This window comes from Miniopterus schreibersii (genome assembly GCF_964146895.1).
Source record: "Miniopterus schreibersii genome assembly, chromosome: 10".
In the NCBI taxonomy this organism is placed as follows: domain Eukaryota; kingdom Metazoa; phylum Chordata; class Mammalia; order Chiroptera; family Miniopteridae; genus Miniopterus; species Miniopterus schreibersii.
Genome location: NC_138110.1, coordinates 52,022,757 through 52,037,253, shown reverse-complemented (window position 1 = coordinate 52,037,253; position 14,497 = coordinate 52,022,757). Strand labels below are relative to the sequence as shown.

The 14,497-nt window shown below is 47.5% G+C and overlaps 1 protein-coding gene across 4 annotated transcripts in view; it reads right to left on the bottom strand.

The window, feature by feature from the left end:
- Positions 1–1,485: 1,485 nt before the first annotated feature.
- The window catches only part of ELMO2 (engulfment and cell motility 2), a 33,106-nt gene continuing 20,094 nt past the window's right edge, over positions 1,486–14,497 (bottom strand). For all 4 annotated transcript variants that reach the window (XM_081149693.1, XM_081149696.1, XM_081149694.1 and 1 more), the window contains 12 exons: positions 13,693–13,743; positions 10,658–10,780; positions 10,174–10,308; positions 9,487–9,591; positions 9,281–9,389; positions 8,709–8,845; positions 7,406–7,569; positions 7,187–7,299; positions 6,908–7,015; positions 6,072–6,154; positions 4,082–4,159; positions 1,486–2,912 (listed from right to left, as the gene is read on the bottom strand). In XM_081149693.1, the coding sequence (XP_081005819.1) occupies positions 2,712–2,912; positions 4,082–4,159; positions 6,072–6,154; positions 6,908–7,015; positions 7,187–7,299; positions 7,406–7,569; positions 8,709–8,845; positions 9,281–9,389; positions 9,487–9,591; positions 10,174–10,308; positions 10,658–10,780; positions 13,693–13,743 (1,407 nt within the window). In that variant the 3' untranslated portion in view covers positions 1,486–2,711. The remainder of the gene's footprint in view (positions 2,913–4,081; positions 4,160–6,071; positions 6,155–6,907; positions 7,016–7,186; positions 7,300–7,405; positions 7,570–8,708; positions 8,846–9,280; positions 9,390–9,486; positions 9,592–10,173; positions 10,309–10,657; positions 10,781–13,692; positions 13,744–14,497) is intronic.

Sequence of the window (14,497 nt, the reverse complement as noted above, 5' to 3'; positions counted from 1 at the left end):
AATCAGGGTCTCGCTCTGGAGCCCCGGTGCCTGCTGCAGAGCCCCGCGCACCGCGGGCACCCAGAAAAGAGCCACCTACTTACTAATGTTGAACAGATGGTTTACCTTATTCCAACCCAGTGCTGGGCAACCATGGAAGGAACCACAGAGATCAAGCTCTCATGGGCTTTTTCTTATGGTTCCTCAAGCTAGCTGGGGAGCGCTAAATCAGGGCATTACATTTTAGGATTTAGATCCATGGAACGTAGTAAATAACAAACATTTGTGAACCATTTTCTGTGTGCCTGAAACTTTGTAAGAATGATCTCCATTTCAATAGATCCAGTACAGGGAGACAGAGGAGATGCGGGGAGGAGGATGGGGAGGACAAGAACTACAGCTGGAAATGTAGCCAAGGGCAGGATGCAGTGGTCCCCAAAATGCCAGCTGGGGAGTTTAGATCTTACTCATCTTGCAGGATGGATTAAAGGGGGCAGAGCCAGCAGACAGGGAGATCCATTAGGAGGCCAGGGCAGGCTAGGGCTGCAGACTGAGGCCCACTTTGGGGCTTTTTGTACCTCCCCACCCCAACTCCCTCCTGGGATCTGTGGCCCAAAGACTGGCTGCAAACATGGGTCCTTGAAAATGACCAGCTGGGTTCCCTGGCTGCTCTGAACACAAGGTTCAAGGCCGGAGTGTAAGGGGTTATTATGCAAATCACTGCTGCCCCCACCACCAGCAGCTGGCATTGCACAGGCATTAGTTCATTCTGGGCTTAGCAATCACTTACAATGGCACCCACAACTGCCCAAGGTCTTGGCTTTATTCAGTCCCCAAGGCCTGTACTGCATGTACTATCTATGCCTTTTGAAAGAACTTGTCCTTGCCCCCTTCTGTCTCAGAGGCAAGAGAAAGTATCTGTTTTCATCACAGCCCTCATCCAAGCCTCCCAGCTACCAAGGCTGAGGTTTGGAGCAATAGCCTAAAACCTCAGCTGGAAGGCTGGGCACTAAGCACGGCGACACACAGGGTGAAGAACGTGTTTTCCTTGTAAGGTACAAGTACTCGAGCTGTTCCCTGGCTGTGTCCCTGGCAGGAAGAGGGAGGACGTGTTCACAGAGGTGTACAGTATGCCTTTCCCTTAGGTACTCAGCAGGCCTGAGCAGAAAACACTTTGTCCTGATGTGACAATCTGTGAGCATCTTTACTCAGCAGGGTGTGTGTGTGTGTGTGGTGAAGGCAGGGTGGTTGAAAAGGAGAAAGGGGCTCTTGGAAGGTGGCTGAGGACTCCAGCAGGAGCTCTCCCAAGTCTCCCAGACACAATGAAATGAAGTCTTGTCAAGGTGAAAGTTCCCTTTGGCAGGAAGCCAGTAACAGAGAAAGAACTGTTAGTAGGAAGTAGGTACCACAGTTTGTACATGAAAGAGTATTTATTGAAAACATTACTGACAGGAAGCTCCTGGCTGTTCTCAGGTTACAATCTTGGCTCACAACTGGAAGTGTTACTTTTTTTTTTTTGCCTCCAATTTTATTTTCCCTCAAACATTCCATCCTAGGATAGGTAGAACTTATATAAATATATATACATGTCTGTATAAGTATGGCCTATAGTAAAGAAAATATATAGTACACTCTTCATTGGGTGGTACCTACCAAGCCAGGCTACCAAAACTGAATGCCACTGTGTTCACGTATGTCCAAGGAGAGAGGCTGTGCGTGTGGTTTACAAGTGTGGCAGCACCAGGGAAGCCTGTTGGCACAGCTGTGGCCTTAGCCAGGTCCCTGAAATCATGGCCAATGACAGAAACCACAGCGCTGGGATGGGAAGGAAGGGAAGCCAAACTTCCTGAAGTCTGGAAGGCCAAAGGAAAGCCAAATGGAGGGAGCTGCACTTCAGGTTAGGTGGGAGATCTCTTCTGGAAGAAAGGAAAGATTTAAGTGTAGGGGGAGGGGAGTGGACTCGAGTGACCTCTCCACAGTCTAGGCCCAGGCTTGCCTGGGCTCTCCCTGCAGAGTTCCTTGAGACTAAGAGGGTGGGACTCAGCCTTCATGTCTCTGACTTGCCAGGATGGGAGGCTGAGAGCTTGTAGGGAGAAATTTCCATCTGCCCTAACAACTACGTGGGTGAGAGAGACCCGGTGGCTCTAAAGACGAGAGATGCTAGGGCCAAATCTCAGCAGCAGTAGCATGTTAGCCCTGTGTGAGGCCGGAGTGAGCCCTCACAAAGACGACAAAAGCAAGGGCAAGGCCTCTGCTTAGATCTAGGACACTGGCACGGTTCACCCAAAGGCAGTCTCTCCAAGGCTCTCAACATGCCCAGCATGTCTATCCTCTGCAGGCAGCCTTTCCTGGGCCAGCTCTTGCCCACATGGGGAGCCTGCTGACCACTGGAGAGGAAGCTCAGGAAGAAAAGGTGAGTGGCTGTTGTTAAATCCAGCTCAAGAAGCAGTTTCTTGACCCAAAAGGCAAGGGCATCTGCTGTTCATTCCTCATAGCCCAAACTCAGACTCCACAGTGATGGGGAAGGCAGAGCACCTGCCTTCAGGACTCATAGTAGATGGGGACCAAGAGGAAGCTCTGGGTGGTCAGAGGTGGGCTGGAGGAATGGTTGGCATTTACTGGCCACCACAGTCACCACAGATTCTGTACAAGCAAAAGTCAAGGCACCAGACTGTGAGTGTTTCTCCTGGGCCCCAAATCCCTTCCTGGGTGCCATTGCCTCTGGCTCAGGCTCAGCCGTAGTGATAGACAAAATCATAGCTGCTGGGCTCCTTGGGCACTGGCGGGGGGGCTTCTGGAATCTGGATGTTCTCCAGGTCCAGGAGCCGCAGCTTCATCTCCATGCTCAGCAGGGTGTCCAGGTCACTCTTGGTCAGCTCACTGGACATGTCCTTCCCCAGAAGGGCACTGAGGCCGTCAATCCAGATGCAGTACTAGGAAGAGCAAGTTGCAAAACATCACATGGTGGCCCTGGTCAACAAGGGGTCCTGTTAAAGTTCCTTTTCTAGGACTTACACTGGTCTCTTTGGCACTACTCTGCACAGGCAAAACTGACTTCAGATAATAGAAAAGATAAATTGGGAGCTGATCATTCACTTTCTCAAAAGACCTTTTGGTTTTTATGAGGGATTGACATTTAAATTCCCTTAGATATTATAAAATCTGATTTTTAAAAGTGCAATTAAAGAATACAGCAAAACCAGACCTGAGAACAGGGGCATCGAGTACCTGAAATTGCCCCTGAAATTAGTAATGGGAAGGGGGAGACTACAAACTAGGAGAAAAAAGCAGGACACAAAAGTAACCACTGTGGGACCTTAATTTTGTTTCAAAAAAAATAAACTAAAAAAACCCCCAGTCAATAAATGTTAAGATTAAGTACTGGAGAAATTGAAACTGAGGGTTTCACGATAAGAAGGAATAACAGAGAATTCTCAGCCTATCCTTTCCTAACCCATCCTGTTCCATCTTGTTCTGTGCCTTTGCTTGGCTGTTTCCCTCCTCACCTGCTGGTCCTTCACTTCTTCCCAATAAAGCTCTTCAGCAGCTCAGGCCCTGCCTAAGTGTCTCCTTCTCCAGAAGCCCCGCCTCTAGTTTCCTCTGATGGCTCAGAGCTCACCAGACACGTGGGGTCTCAACCGCAGTGACTCACATCAAATCTAGCATCTCCCAGGACTGCAGATGAAACTGAGAGCCCATGTCAGCCAGACCAGAGCCATCTGGCTTCAAAGCCCAGGCTAGATCTACTACATATGGCCAGGAGCCCTGAGGAGGCGGGATCTGTCGGGTTCACTTGGATAGGTGGCCACATGGAAACTGAAAAAAGGGGAATTTCCCTAGTCCCAAGCAAGTAAGTTACCCCTAGTTGGCACAGTCTTTCTAATGACAACCTACAGCTACTGCTGAAGAGTGATCTGGAGGGGCTGGCTCAGGGGAAAAGGACCCCCGGGTGGCACATCCTCAGTGACAAACAGCCTTCATGACAGGCCACAGCTTCTTGCCTTTAGGGAGACAGGGCGTTCCTGTTTTGCCCACCCCTCCCCTCTAGCTGAAGAATCACAGGGAGGACTCGGCTGTGCGAGGCAGTGCCACAACTGCTCACCTCATACTTATTAGGTGCAATGAAGTTTAAGGTCTCGTCGGGGTCATAGAGGATGGAGAAAGCCAATTCCAGCACCTCCTGAAGGACAAAGGTTTCAGTTAGCTGGAGCAATGGACTGGCCTGGGCTCTGCACACCAAGATCTTGGCCAAAGTCCTAGTAAGTTAGCACCATCACTGAATGTGCTGATTCAGATGTGACGCCATCCAGGGCCCAGAGCATGTGCACAAGAGTGGCTGGAGATGGGGCCCAGTGGTGACTGATCAACCTTAACTCACTCCTTCCCCACCCAAGTCACACCTATGATGTGGTGATACTTTTGAGACTGGAGAAAAGTCATTACTCAAGATTCAGAAGCTTCAGAATGGCAGAGTCCATGACTGTGTATTACCTTAGATATGTACCTTGGTAATTAAATGGAAAGGTCTTAAGAGTTTAAAACCACAATGAAAGCTAATTGTGGCCAAAGAAGGGGCAATTTGAGTATCAACAACATAACTATAATGGGTTGAAACAAATGTAATTTGCTTAAACCCTCAGTTCATAATAATACTAAAAAACAAAACACGTACACAAAATTGGTCACTGTCGGATGATATCAGGGCACTAACTCTTTGTTTTAAAAGAAGGTACATCATAGGAAAGACTCCAGCATTTATTCTCCTTTCTTATACAAACTGTACCACTGGGAAACCAATAGTAGGTGAGAGCAAGTTTCTCTGTAGAGAAACAGTTCAGCTAATAAATGAAAAGGATGTGCTGCACTAGAATACCACTAGTTAGCAAGCCTTAATCTACTAGTGGAACAAGACGAGGCACTGAGCACCCAGGGTACTGACACCACAAAAAGAGAGACGGCCACACAGCATGTGTCTCTTGATATAACATAAGACCGTCTAGGAAGTATTCATATCAAAAAAAAAAAAAGGTCAAACCTGAACTGGATCAAGGCTCTAGATCTCCCCACAGTTTACAGATCTGGGACAGAGGAACAAGTTAAACTGCACCATGGGGAGACAAATCAGCAAATTTCAGACTCTGGGAAACTACCAAACAAGCAACCTGGTTTCTTCAACTAATAAACTGTAGAGAGAGAAAAAAAAGATGGAATAGATAGTGGGGGAACTAATGAATTAAGAAACTTAAAAGACTAATCACATGCCTGGCTGGTGTGGCTCCGTGGTTGAGCACTGACCCATGAACCTGGAAGTCATGATTCAATTCCTGGTCAGGGCACATGCCAAGGGCATGCAGGAGGCAGCCTATGAATGATTCTCTCGCATCACTGATATTTCTCTCTCTTCCTCCCTCTCCCTTCCTCTCTCTAAAAGCAATAAAAAAACATACTGAAAAAATTTATAAAAAAGAGACTAATCACAAAGTGTATCCCCTCTTTGGATGCTGACTTTAGCAAACAAAATGGGGATGAGTGTTTGTATGTACATACATATGTACATAATATAGATACTTACATATTTTTATACAGAGAAATTATGATATCACATTGTATGTGGGAAACGTATTTATACGTTTTACGTTGACTGGTAGTAGAGCGCGCAATAAAAACTACCCGCAAACAATGTGATATAAGACAATTAGTGGAAATTCAAACATCAATGGAATAGTTGACATTAAATAACAACTTTTTATTTCTTTTTAGGTGAGATAATGGTATTGTGATTACATTAAAGGAGTCCTTATAATCTAGAGATACATTCTAAATATTTACTGTGATGAAGTTTCCTTCATAGTAATGAGGGAGAGGGAGGTAGACGTATAGACTTTGCCATAGTTGTTGAGGCTGGGTGATGCATATATGGGTGGTGCATCTATTTTTGTGTATGTTCAAAATTGTTCTTAATAAAACATTCAGGAATCATTTAGAAAGAGACAGGATGCGGACGAGAGAGTGTGCACCTAAAAAACCACCAACTGTCCAGGAATCACTGACAATGACTCAGACTCAGGAGTCAGGTCTGCCTCTCCACTCACCTTGTTCTGTTTCAGAGCACTTTTCTCTTTCATGTGGGGACAATCTTTCCCAGTGACAATGGCCTTAATGTCTGCAACAGGAACTGATAAATGAAGGGAATTAGTTTCTGGGAGCTTTATGCAGTAAGTTGGTCCTTGCTTCGGTGCTCGAAGGGAAGCCTCAGCCCCAGACTCAAAGGGCTGCAATAGCTCAGGGAGTGTGGCCTTGTACTGTTCCCTCCTCTGTGGTCACTTCCCAAGGACCATGGTCTGCTGGACTGTGTCAAATCTGACTGGGGGTCAGTTCGGGGCTTTTGGATAGTTTCCCCAATGCATGGGGCCTCTGACACTCACCTCACTTTCACGTCCCAGTAATGATGATGACAACACCACCATAGCAAACAGCAGTGGCAGCAGCTAACAGTTTCACTTGCTATCTGCCTGCAACTGATTCTAAGTGCTTTACATACACTACTCATTCAATCCTCTTATGAGGGAGACATGGCTGTTCTTCTGACAGAAGAAACCAAGGCAGAGGGGAGAATGAACTCACAATTGATTAGAATTAGTTAGCAAAGCTAGGATTTGAATCCAGGCAGTCTGCTCTTAACCACCACCTTTCAACTTAGTTTTGTATCACCCTTTACAATATGCAAAACCCATTCCCCTCTGGATCTCACTGAATTCTTCAAGTAGCCCTATGAAGTAGACCAGATAGAGATGGCCTCTGACAGATGAGGAAACAGATCCAGAGAGATAATGGGCCCAAGACCAGATAATTAGTTTGAAAGAGCCAGGACTAGAACTCTCCTGACATTGAGTCCAGCTACCAGGACACAGCAACAGAATGAACCTACTTTTCTCCTGCAGGGATTCAAATGTCACCTCCCCTTGAGGGTTGTCGTCCAAGTCACCATAGTGCAGGACCTTGTGGTTCAGTGCCAAGCGGCAGTACCAGAAACGTTCTGGAACACAAGGGAAGCCAAGCAGGTAAGCAAGGACAATTCTGGGAGAGGCCTGGGCACACAAAGGGCAGAAGATGCCATGTTCCCTGCATGGTCCGCCAAGGCAGGCTCCCTCCCCATGCAGTGGCTCTGGGCAGTAAAGACCAGTGCAGTGCCCAAGACGCCCGTCACCTTGCCTTCGGCGATTCCCAATCTTCCGGAAGCTGCTGCCCTCACAGAGCCGGTTCAGGCGCTGCTGCTTGATCAGCTCAAGGATCTCAGGCTGGATTTTCTCCCTCAGCTCCCTGGGGTGGCCATGCACCGGGTAAGGAGAAGGTCACAGTAACACTTTGGAAGGAAGGCAGAGCAGGGGCTGCCTCTCCATCCTCGCCCCCTCTGGATGGCACTTACACAATTGGTGGGGACTGGAAGTCATCCTGGCTCATCCTCTCGGACTGGCGCAGTCTCAGAATCTCAGAGTAGCTCAGGCTGCGCAGTTTGCTCTTGAACTGATCCAAAGAGTTGGGTTTGGAGGGCAGAGCGCGAGTGATCTGCTCTCGGACAACCTGCATAACCTAAGGGAAAGGAAGAAGGTGGCCTGCTCTGACACACAGAGAGGCTGCCTCTGGGCACTATGGCTCAGCCCTTGCCCTGGGTCTTGAGCACAGCAGGCGCTACAGATATGTGCTGGGGAACAGAGCACAAACATGCTAAGGCACACTTCAGATGGATATTTAGGACAAATGACTGATGGTGGCAAATGCCTTATTTCTCATAAATTTCAATTAGTCAATGGTGTAGAATGAGCATAGGTTTCTGGAGTCAGAAAGAAATGGATTCAGATCTTGACTCTGTCCCTTAATCTGTTCCTTCAACAAATCACTTAACATCCTCAGGCCTCCACCTACTCTTTAAAGGGAGAGAGAGAAAGACACATCTTCTGATACATGCTGCCTGAAGGATTATGAGATGCTACATGAAGGCACTGTGCCTGGCATACTGCGGTGTTCAAAAAATGTGTTACTCCCCTAAAACAACAGTTAGAGGAAAAGCAGGATATCACACTGCACATCCAGTCAGCTCTCCACCAGTGAAGGAAAAAACTATAGGAAAAAAAGATTACAGTGAAACACATAAAAATGATCATCACTGGGTGGTGGAATTGCAGAAAAAATTTTTTCTTTATACTTTCCAATTTTTTTACAATAGGATGAGCAGCTTCAAAACACTCAAGTCCTAGTTTACCAGCTTTTCAGAACCTTGCATGCTGCACAGAGTGGGTACTCAGAAAGCATCAAGGAATGACTTCTGAGTAGGTACCCTTGACTTGCATATCATGCCAATCCACCCTGACCTCTCCCTGATGTTTCCAGTGCATGAAAAGGCAACAGTGCCTGCAAATAGTAGGTGCTCAGTAAACCACAGCTGCTATTGTTGTGCTTATCCTCTTGGCCCCTCAGGAAGACAGGAGGGGTAAGTACCGGCTCCATGGGCAAATGAGGGAACCAGGGCAATAAGGAGAAGATACCTGCTCAAGATGACATAGGAAACACAACCAGAGGGGACCAAGGCTCTCCAATGCCTCAGTCTTGTGACTCAGTGCTGCAGATCAACCTAATTTTCCAGCTCAGGGATTTCCCTGGCTCTGGCCAGCTGTCACAGGCTGTCATGTGATGGTCTCAGCCCATGGACCTCAGAGCTCTGTGACACTGACCTTGTTGAAGTCCTCGGCTGTTGCCCTCATCTCCTTCCAGGTTTTGTTCAACAGCTGGATGCAGATTCCAAAGAGCTCTTCAAAGGCTCGGTCGTGAGTAAAGAACATCGGGTGGTAGTCGTTGCGCCCTTCGTTTGCTGTGGGAGGAAAGAGGCAGGGAAGGGATGAGTTGGGAGCTCATGTCCAGAAACTTTGGATCCTCTGCACCAAAATCCTGAGGAACAAAACCAGAGCAAGGACCAGGGCTAATGAGGAGTGTGGGCTCTTCCCCCTTTCTGAGTCTTCTTCTCCATGGTATTTTCTCTTGGTCAGCCTCTACCCTGTGCCACACTCAGCCAGTCCTTGCATACGGGAGTGAGGAGATGGTGGCGTAGCTCTCGAACACATTCAAATTGCTGGCTTGAACAAAGCAATACCCAAGACTCCCATTAACTAAGATAAAATGGATTGCATCTCAGTCAGGGATTATGGGTGTCCAGCTCCACTGACACCTGACTTTATAACCCCAGGCCTCCCCAGGCTCCTGGTTACAAGGACTGGCTGAAGGAAGCGAGGCTGCTGCATGGACTTACGCAGTTCCCCAACCTGGAGGATTTCACAGAGCATTTTGGTAAGCTCGATGGCACTGCGGCCAAAGGGGCATTCATGTTTGTCTTCACGGCTGCTGTTCTCTAGGACGATCTGTGGGGGGAGAGGAAAGAGAGGTAAGGGAGGGGAGGAAGGGAGGGAGACCAGAGATGTGGCACTAGGCCTGAGAAAGCTGGCCCCCAGCCTTTACCCGGATATAGGTGTCCTGATGGACTTTAGCCAAGTACAGCATGTTGTCCAAGGCCAGCATTCCAGGAGGAGTCTGTGTAAAGTCCATTGCTGGGTTGATATGGTTCTGGAGGAAGAAAGAAACCCGATATGAGACTCAGCAGTCTCGCTCTGCATGGTGTCACCTGAGGGAAGCCCTGTTGCCCTCGTCTGACTGCTGCTAGCACTGCATACTCACCTCTATCGTAGCTCTTTCACACGTCCATTGCTACTAGGAGACTGGGCCCTTAACCACTGGGCCGTGGCTGACTCACCTTGTATCCCCAGCACAGAGCATACTGCTGGGCACTGAGTAGGTACATAATAAGTATTTAACTGAATTAACTCCATCCTCAAGCTGTATCCTATCACAAAATATCCATGCCAGCTTTTCAAAGAACCTCCCTGCTGTGGTGAGAGGTCCCCTCTCCATCCATTTGGCTGCCCTCCTGGGCCTGCCTACAGATGGCTTTGTTTCACAGGGCCAAATGTTGCACATAAACTTGTGAATCTGCCATCACAGAGGCAAACCAAGCATCAAGGTCCCTTAGTGCCATCTACTCCAGGGCCACCATTATGAAGGAGGGGTGCCCAGGGCTCGCCTGGGTGGGCCCTCTGACTTCCTGTCAGAGCAGAAGGCCTACTCAGGTCCGTGCTTTGGGAAACTTACAGTAAATCCCAGCATTTTGTAGTCCTTGGTATACATGGCTTTGCGTTTTTCAGTCCCACTCCCAGGGACATTGCTCGAGTCAGACTCTGCGTCAAATGCAATCCTCCTCAGTTCGAATATAATGTCTCTTTGAGCCTGAGAGGTGAAACAGACAATCAGCAGGTGAATCAGCTAACTAAGGGAAGCAAGGAAAAGAAAGAATGAATGGGGCTTGGGCAGAACTCTGGCCCCAATGGTTCTCTGAAGAGGCATCACCTCTTCTTAGCAGGACAGAGATAGGCTTGGCCCAGAGTGTCACCAGTAGGAAGAGCTCACAGGGAGGGCACACAGCTAGATTTCTCAGAGCAGACCAAACCATTTGTGCAGAAACATCTAAGCAAGGTCCCTGGCACAAGCAGGTACTCAGTACACAGCCTGAGGGTAGAACATACATCGAACAACATACAGCTTAAGTCAGGAAAGCTCTGCTCCAGTTAGCGTCTACCTGGTCATTGGGGTCCATCTTGGTCATCATCCTTTCTTCTAGAAGGTTAAAGGTCAGGACTTGTAGGACATACAGCTGATGGGCCATCTCGGTTTTGATTGGGCGGTTCCCTCGGATCACATGCTGAAAAAGCAAAGGCAGGAAACAGGGGGCTGAACTGATTCTTTTACTAAAGACTCACATCCACGCTGGTGAAAAAGAGAGCACGCTGGGCAGGGAAAGGGCTTCCCTCCCATAGACAGGGATTTCGTGTTCTAGAAGGGGATGGAGCACGAATGGGCTTGATGCAGGCAGAGAGGATTCACTGCAGGCCAGAGGGCACCATCCTCTTCTCTGCACTCCCCTGGAGAGGGGAAGTGGACTGAAGGGTGGAGGCTGCACCTGGCCACACCAAAGAAGAGGCTACCCCATTAAAATTATGAAATGGAAGATCAGCGGCTAGACCTTACTCCAATCAGGTAAGTAATTGCTGGTTATAAGTGGTAAGTAATTACTAGTTTAAATTTGGATGAACCACATTTCAAGTGTTCAACAACCACATGTGGCTAGTGGCTACCAAACTGGACTGTGCAGGTCTAAAGAGATTGATTACTCAATCCAAGATGATAGCTAGTGTGCACGAAGAAAGATTTGCTTATAGAATTGGGCGATATAGTTCTTTTGTTTTCCCTTAGAAAAATAAAATGTTTTGGATGGCCTCACCAGGTAGAATGGTTTTAGAAAAGGTCATTTTCTTTAAATGACATGGAGACACCTACACAAAGGGGGCATCTAATGCTCCTGTCCAACCCCCCTCACTCCCCCTTCCCTCCTTTCTCTCCTATACTTGCCCCTCTCCTTCTCGCCCATCAGTGTATGTCCCCCTCCCTGCGTCCTGTGTTCCCACCATGTTCCTCTTCCCCCTCTAACTCTGCCCTGCCCACTGTCATTCCACGGCCAGCTCCCCACCCTCAGCTCATCACCTCCTCCCTCTGTCCCTCTGATACCCATTCCTCTCCTATTCTCACACTCTGTCTCTGTCTTTTTCTTGCATGCTCCATCTCCTTCTGTCCCCCTCTGGGCTGAGCAATGCTTGGTTATGTTCTTGTCTCAAGCTGTTCTGCTCTCACTCCCACAAGAGCCTGCTCTTTCCTGCTTGCTCCCTTGTATTTCTCACCACCCCCACCCCTTGTCTCACTACCATCTTGAATCCTGTCACTCTTGCTCTTTTCTCGGCCAAATGAGACTCTCACCCAGTTTCCCATAGGAACCACCTGTGTCCTTTGTGTTCTCATACTCAGATGAGCTGTGTCTCTAGGCCTGTGCTGTCTAGTATCGTAGCCACTGGCCACATGTGGCTATTTGCATTTAAATCACTCACATTTAATTTAAGTTGAAGATTCAGGTCCTCAGTAGCACTAGCCACATTTTAAGCTTACCAGGCACATGTGGCTAGTGGCTGCCACCAGATGGTAGGGCAGATCTGGAACATTTCCATTATCACAGAAAGTTCTAGCAGATAGCTCCACTCTAGAGCTTCTAACTCTAGATCAGTATCTTTTTCTAGCTCCCTCTAACTTCAGATCAGCTCTCTCTGGGACCTGCTCGTCGGCTCCAGCTCAAGCTCGTTAGACCTGTGCAGTCCAGTCTGGTGGCCAATAGCCACGTGTGGCCATTGAACATTTGAACTGTGGCTGGTCCAAACTGAGATGTGCTGTAAATGAAAAATGCACACCAGACCTCAGAGCCATCGTACGAAAAACAAAATGTACTGTATCTCATTAATGATTTTTTCTATTGATTACATGTTGAAATCATTGTATTTTGGATATATTGGGTTAAATGAAATGTTATTGAAATTAATTTCCTCTATCCCTTTTTAAATGTTGCTGCCAGAACATTCAAAATAAAATAAGTGGTTCCTATTATATTTCCAATGGACGGCCCTGCTCTAGGCCTCATCTCCCCACCATGTGACCCCAGAGTGCTTTTCCTTTCTGTCTCTTTCTCTAGCTCTGCAGAGCCCAAACAGTAGCCACAAGCCACATGTAGCTATTTCAATTTCAACTAAAATTTTAATCTAGATCCTTGGCTCTTTCCCGGCTCCCACCGTCCCCACCTCCCATCTCAGCTCTCTCCCACCCTAATCCACCATCCTAGTAACAAGGAATTAGACCTCTTTCCAGATGCCTCCCCTCCCCACCAATTCCTACTCTAGTTTCTTCCCTAATACACCCCTCAGTAAACATACAAACCTTGAGGTGTGATCTTTCTAAAATGCCAGACTGGTTATTTCACGATCTGATTAAATCCCCTCGGCTGCCCTTGGGGAAAAGACTAAGAAAGGTCCTACTTGATCTGGTCTTTGCTACCTCTGCAATTTCACCACACATCTGCTCCTGCTTCACCCTCTACCCATCACACACTCCGTCCAGGTTCTGCCCCTGGCCCCGCCTCCTTTTCTTCTTGGTCTGCTTACTTCTCCTCAGCCTCACCTGAAGAGAGTCCTCTAAAGGCTTCCTGATCTCTCCTCCAGCACAGGACTGACTGCCCCTCCTCTGAAATCTCCCAGACCACAAATCTCTATGGAACCTGACCACAGGGTGCTATGACCTCTTGTCTTTCCTATTGGACCGGAAGTTCTTCGAGAGCAAACCACTGTCTAATTCATGCCTGCTGGCACCCTGCACTCGGGTTTATGACCAGCGTTAGTTCAATGAATCACTTTCCTCTTTTGCTCTATTTTAACACATTCCCCCTAGATAAAAATTTCTGGATTTGCGGGACAACAAACAGTACGGCTAGCCATAGTTCCTCCTTTGAGGCTCTGTAATTCCTGGTGGGCCAGCAGGCCTCCTAGAGACAACTCTGCTTACAGAGGATTACAAAAAACAGCTTTTCACCTTAACAAGTGTTTAGTTCCTATTGGTACGTTCTAAGTGCCCTCCCCACTCAATAGTAATTTCAATAATAATACAACTATAATATAATAATAGTAATAATTGTTATTAATAGTAACAAAACAATAATAAAATACAGCTTGTTCCCGAACTTACATTTAGGATTATGGATCGGAGGTGCTTCTGTGCAAATGCATTGGCCATATCCTATAGAGGAAAATAAGAAACGTAAGGCAAGGTGGCAGGCACACAGCTGTGACAACTACCGAGAGGAAGATGATGTTACAGCTCTGGGGCTTTTTCTTTCACATTTTTTCCCTTTCAAGCAAAAAGTGGGCAAATGGAAAAAAATCCATGGACCATCACATGTATCTTGTACTCTAACTAAAGTTCCCTCACATTTTGCTTTGTGAGTGCAAAGGAACTCAAATAGGGTTTCCCATCCCAATGGCACAATCGACTGCCCCATCTTCAAAGAGGGACACTTAAGGACAAGACACGGTGTTACAAGGACATTGGGCAATGGACAATGAACAAGGAGCACAGAGCAGCATGATGGTCCCCAAGGCGCATGCACTGGTCACTGTTCCAGGTAGACGCCCAATGCCCTGGCTGGAAGGGACTCCAAACCCAGGAAAGGTCTTTAGCCCTGCACTCCCTCCAGTACCCAGGGCCTCACCCCAGAGGAAGTGGACATGGGCCCCCTGAAACAGTGAGTAGTTCCCACTCACTTCTGACTAGTGTAGAGAACGTGTTGGGTGCTTTGGGGTAATTTTTCATAATAGGGGCACTTTTTAAATTATATTTGGTTCTGATTTTAACAAAAACACTTTATTATTTTAGCACACTCAGCAAAGTATCCTACTTAAATGCATCTTCCAGGGAGCAAAACTTTAAGGGTCCTTTCAGAACCATTACTTTGACCATTCTTATGCAAATCTAAAAATACACTGAATAAATG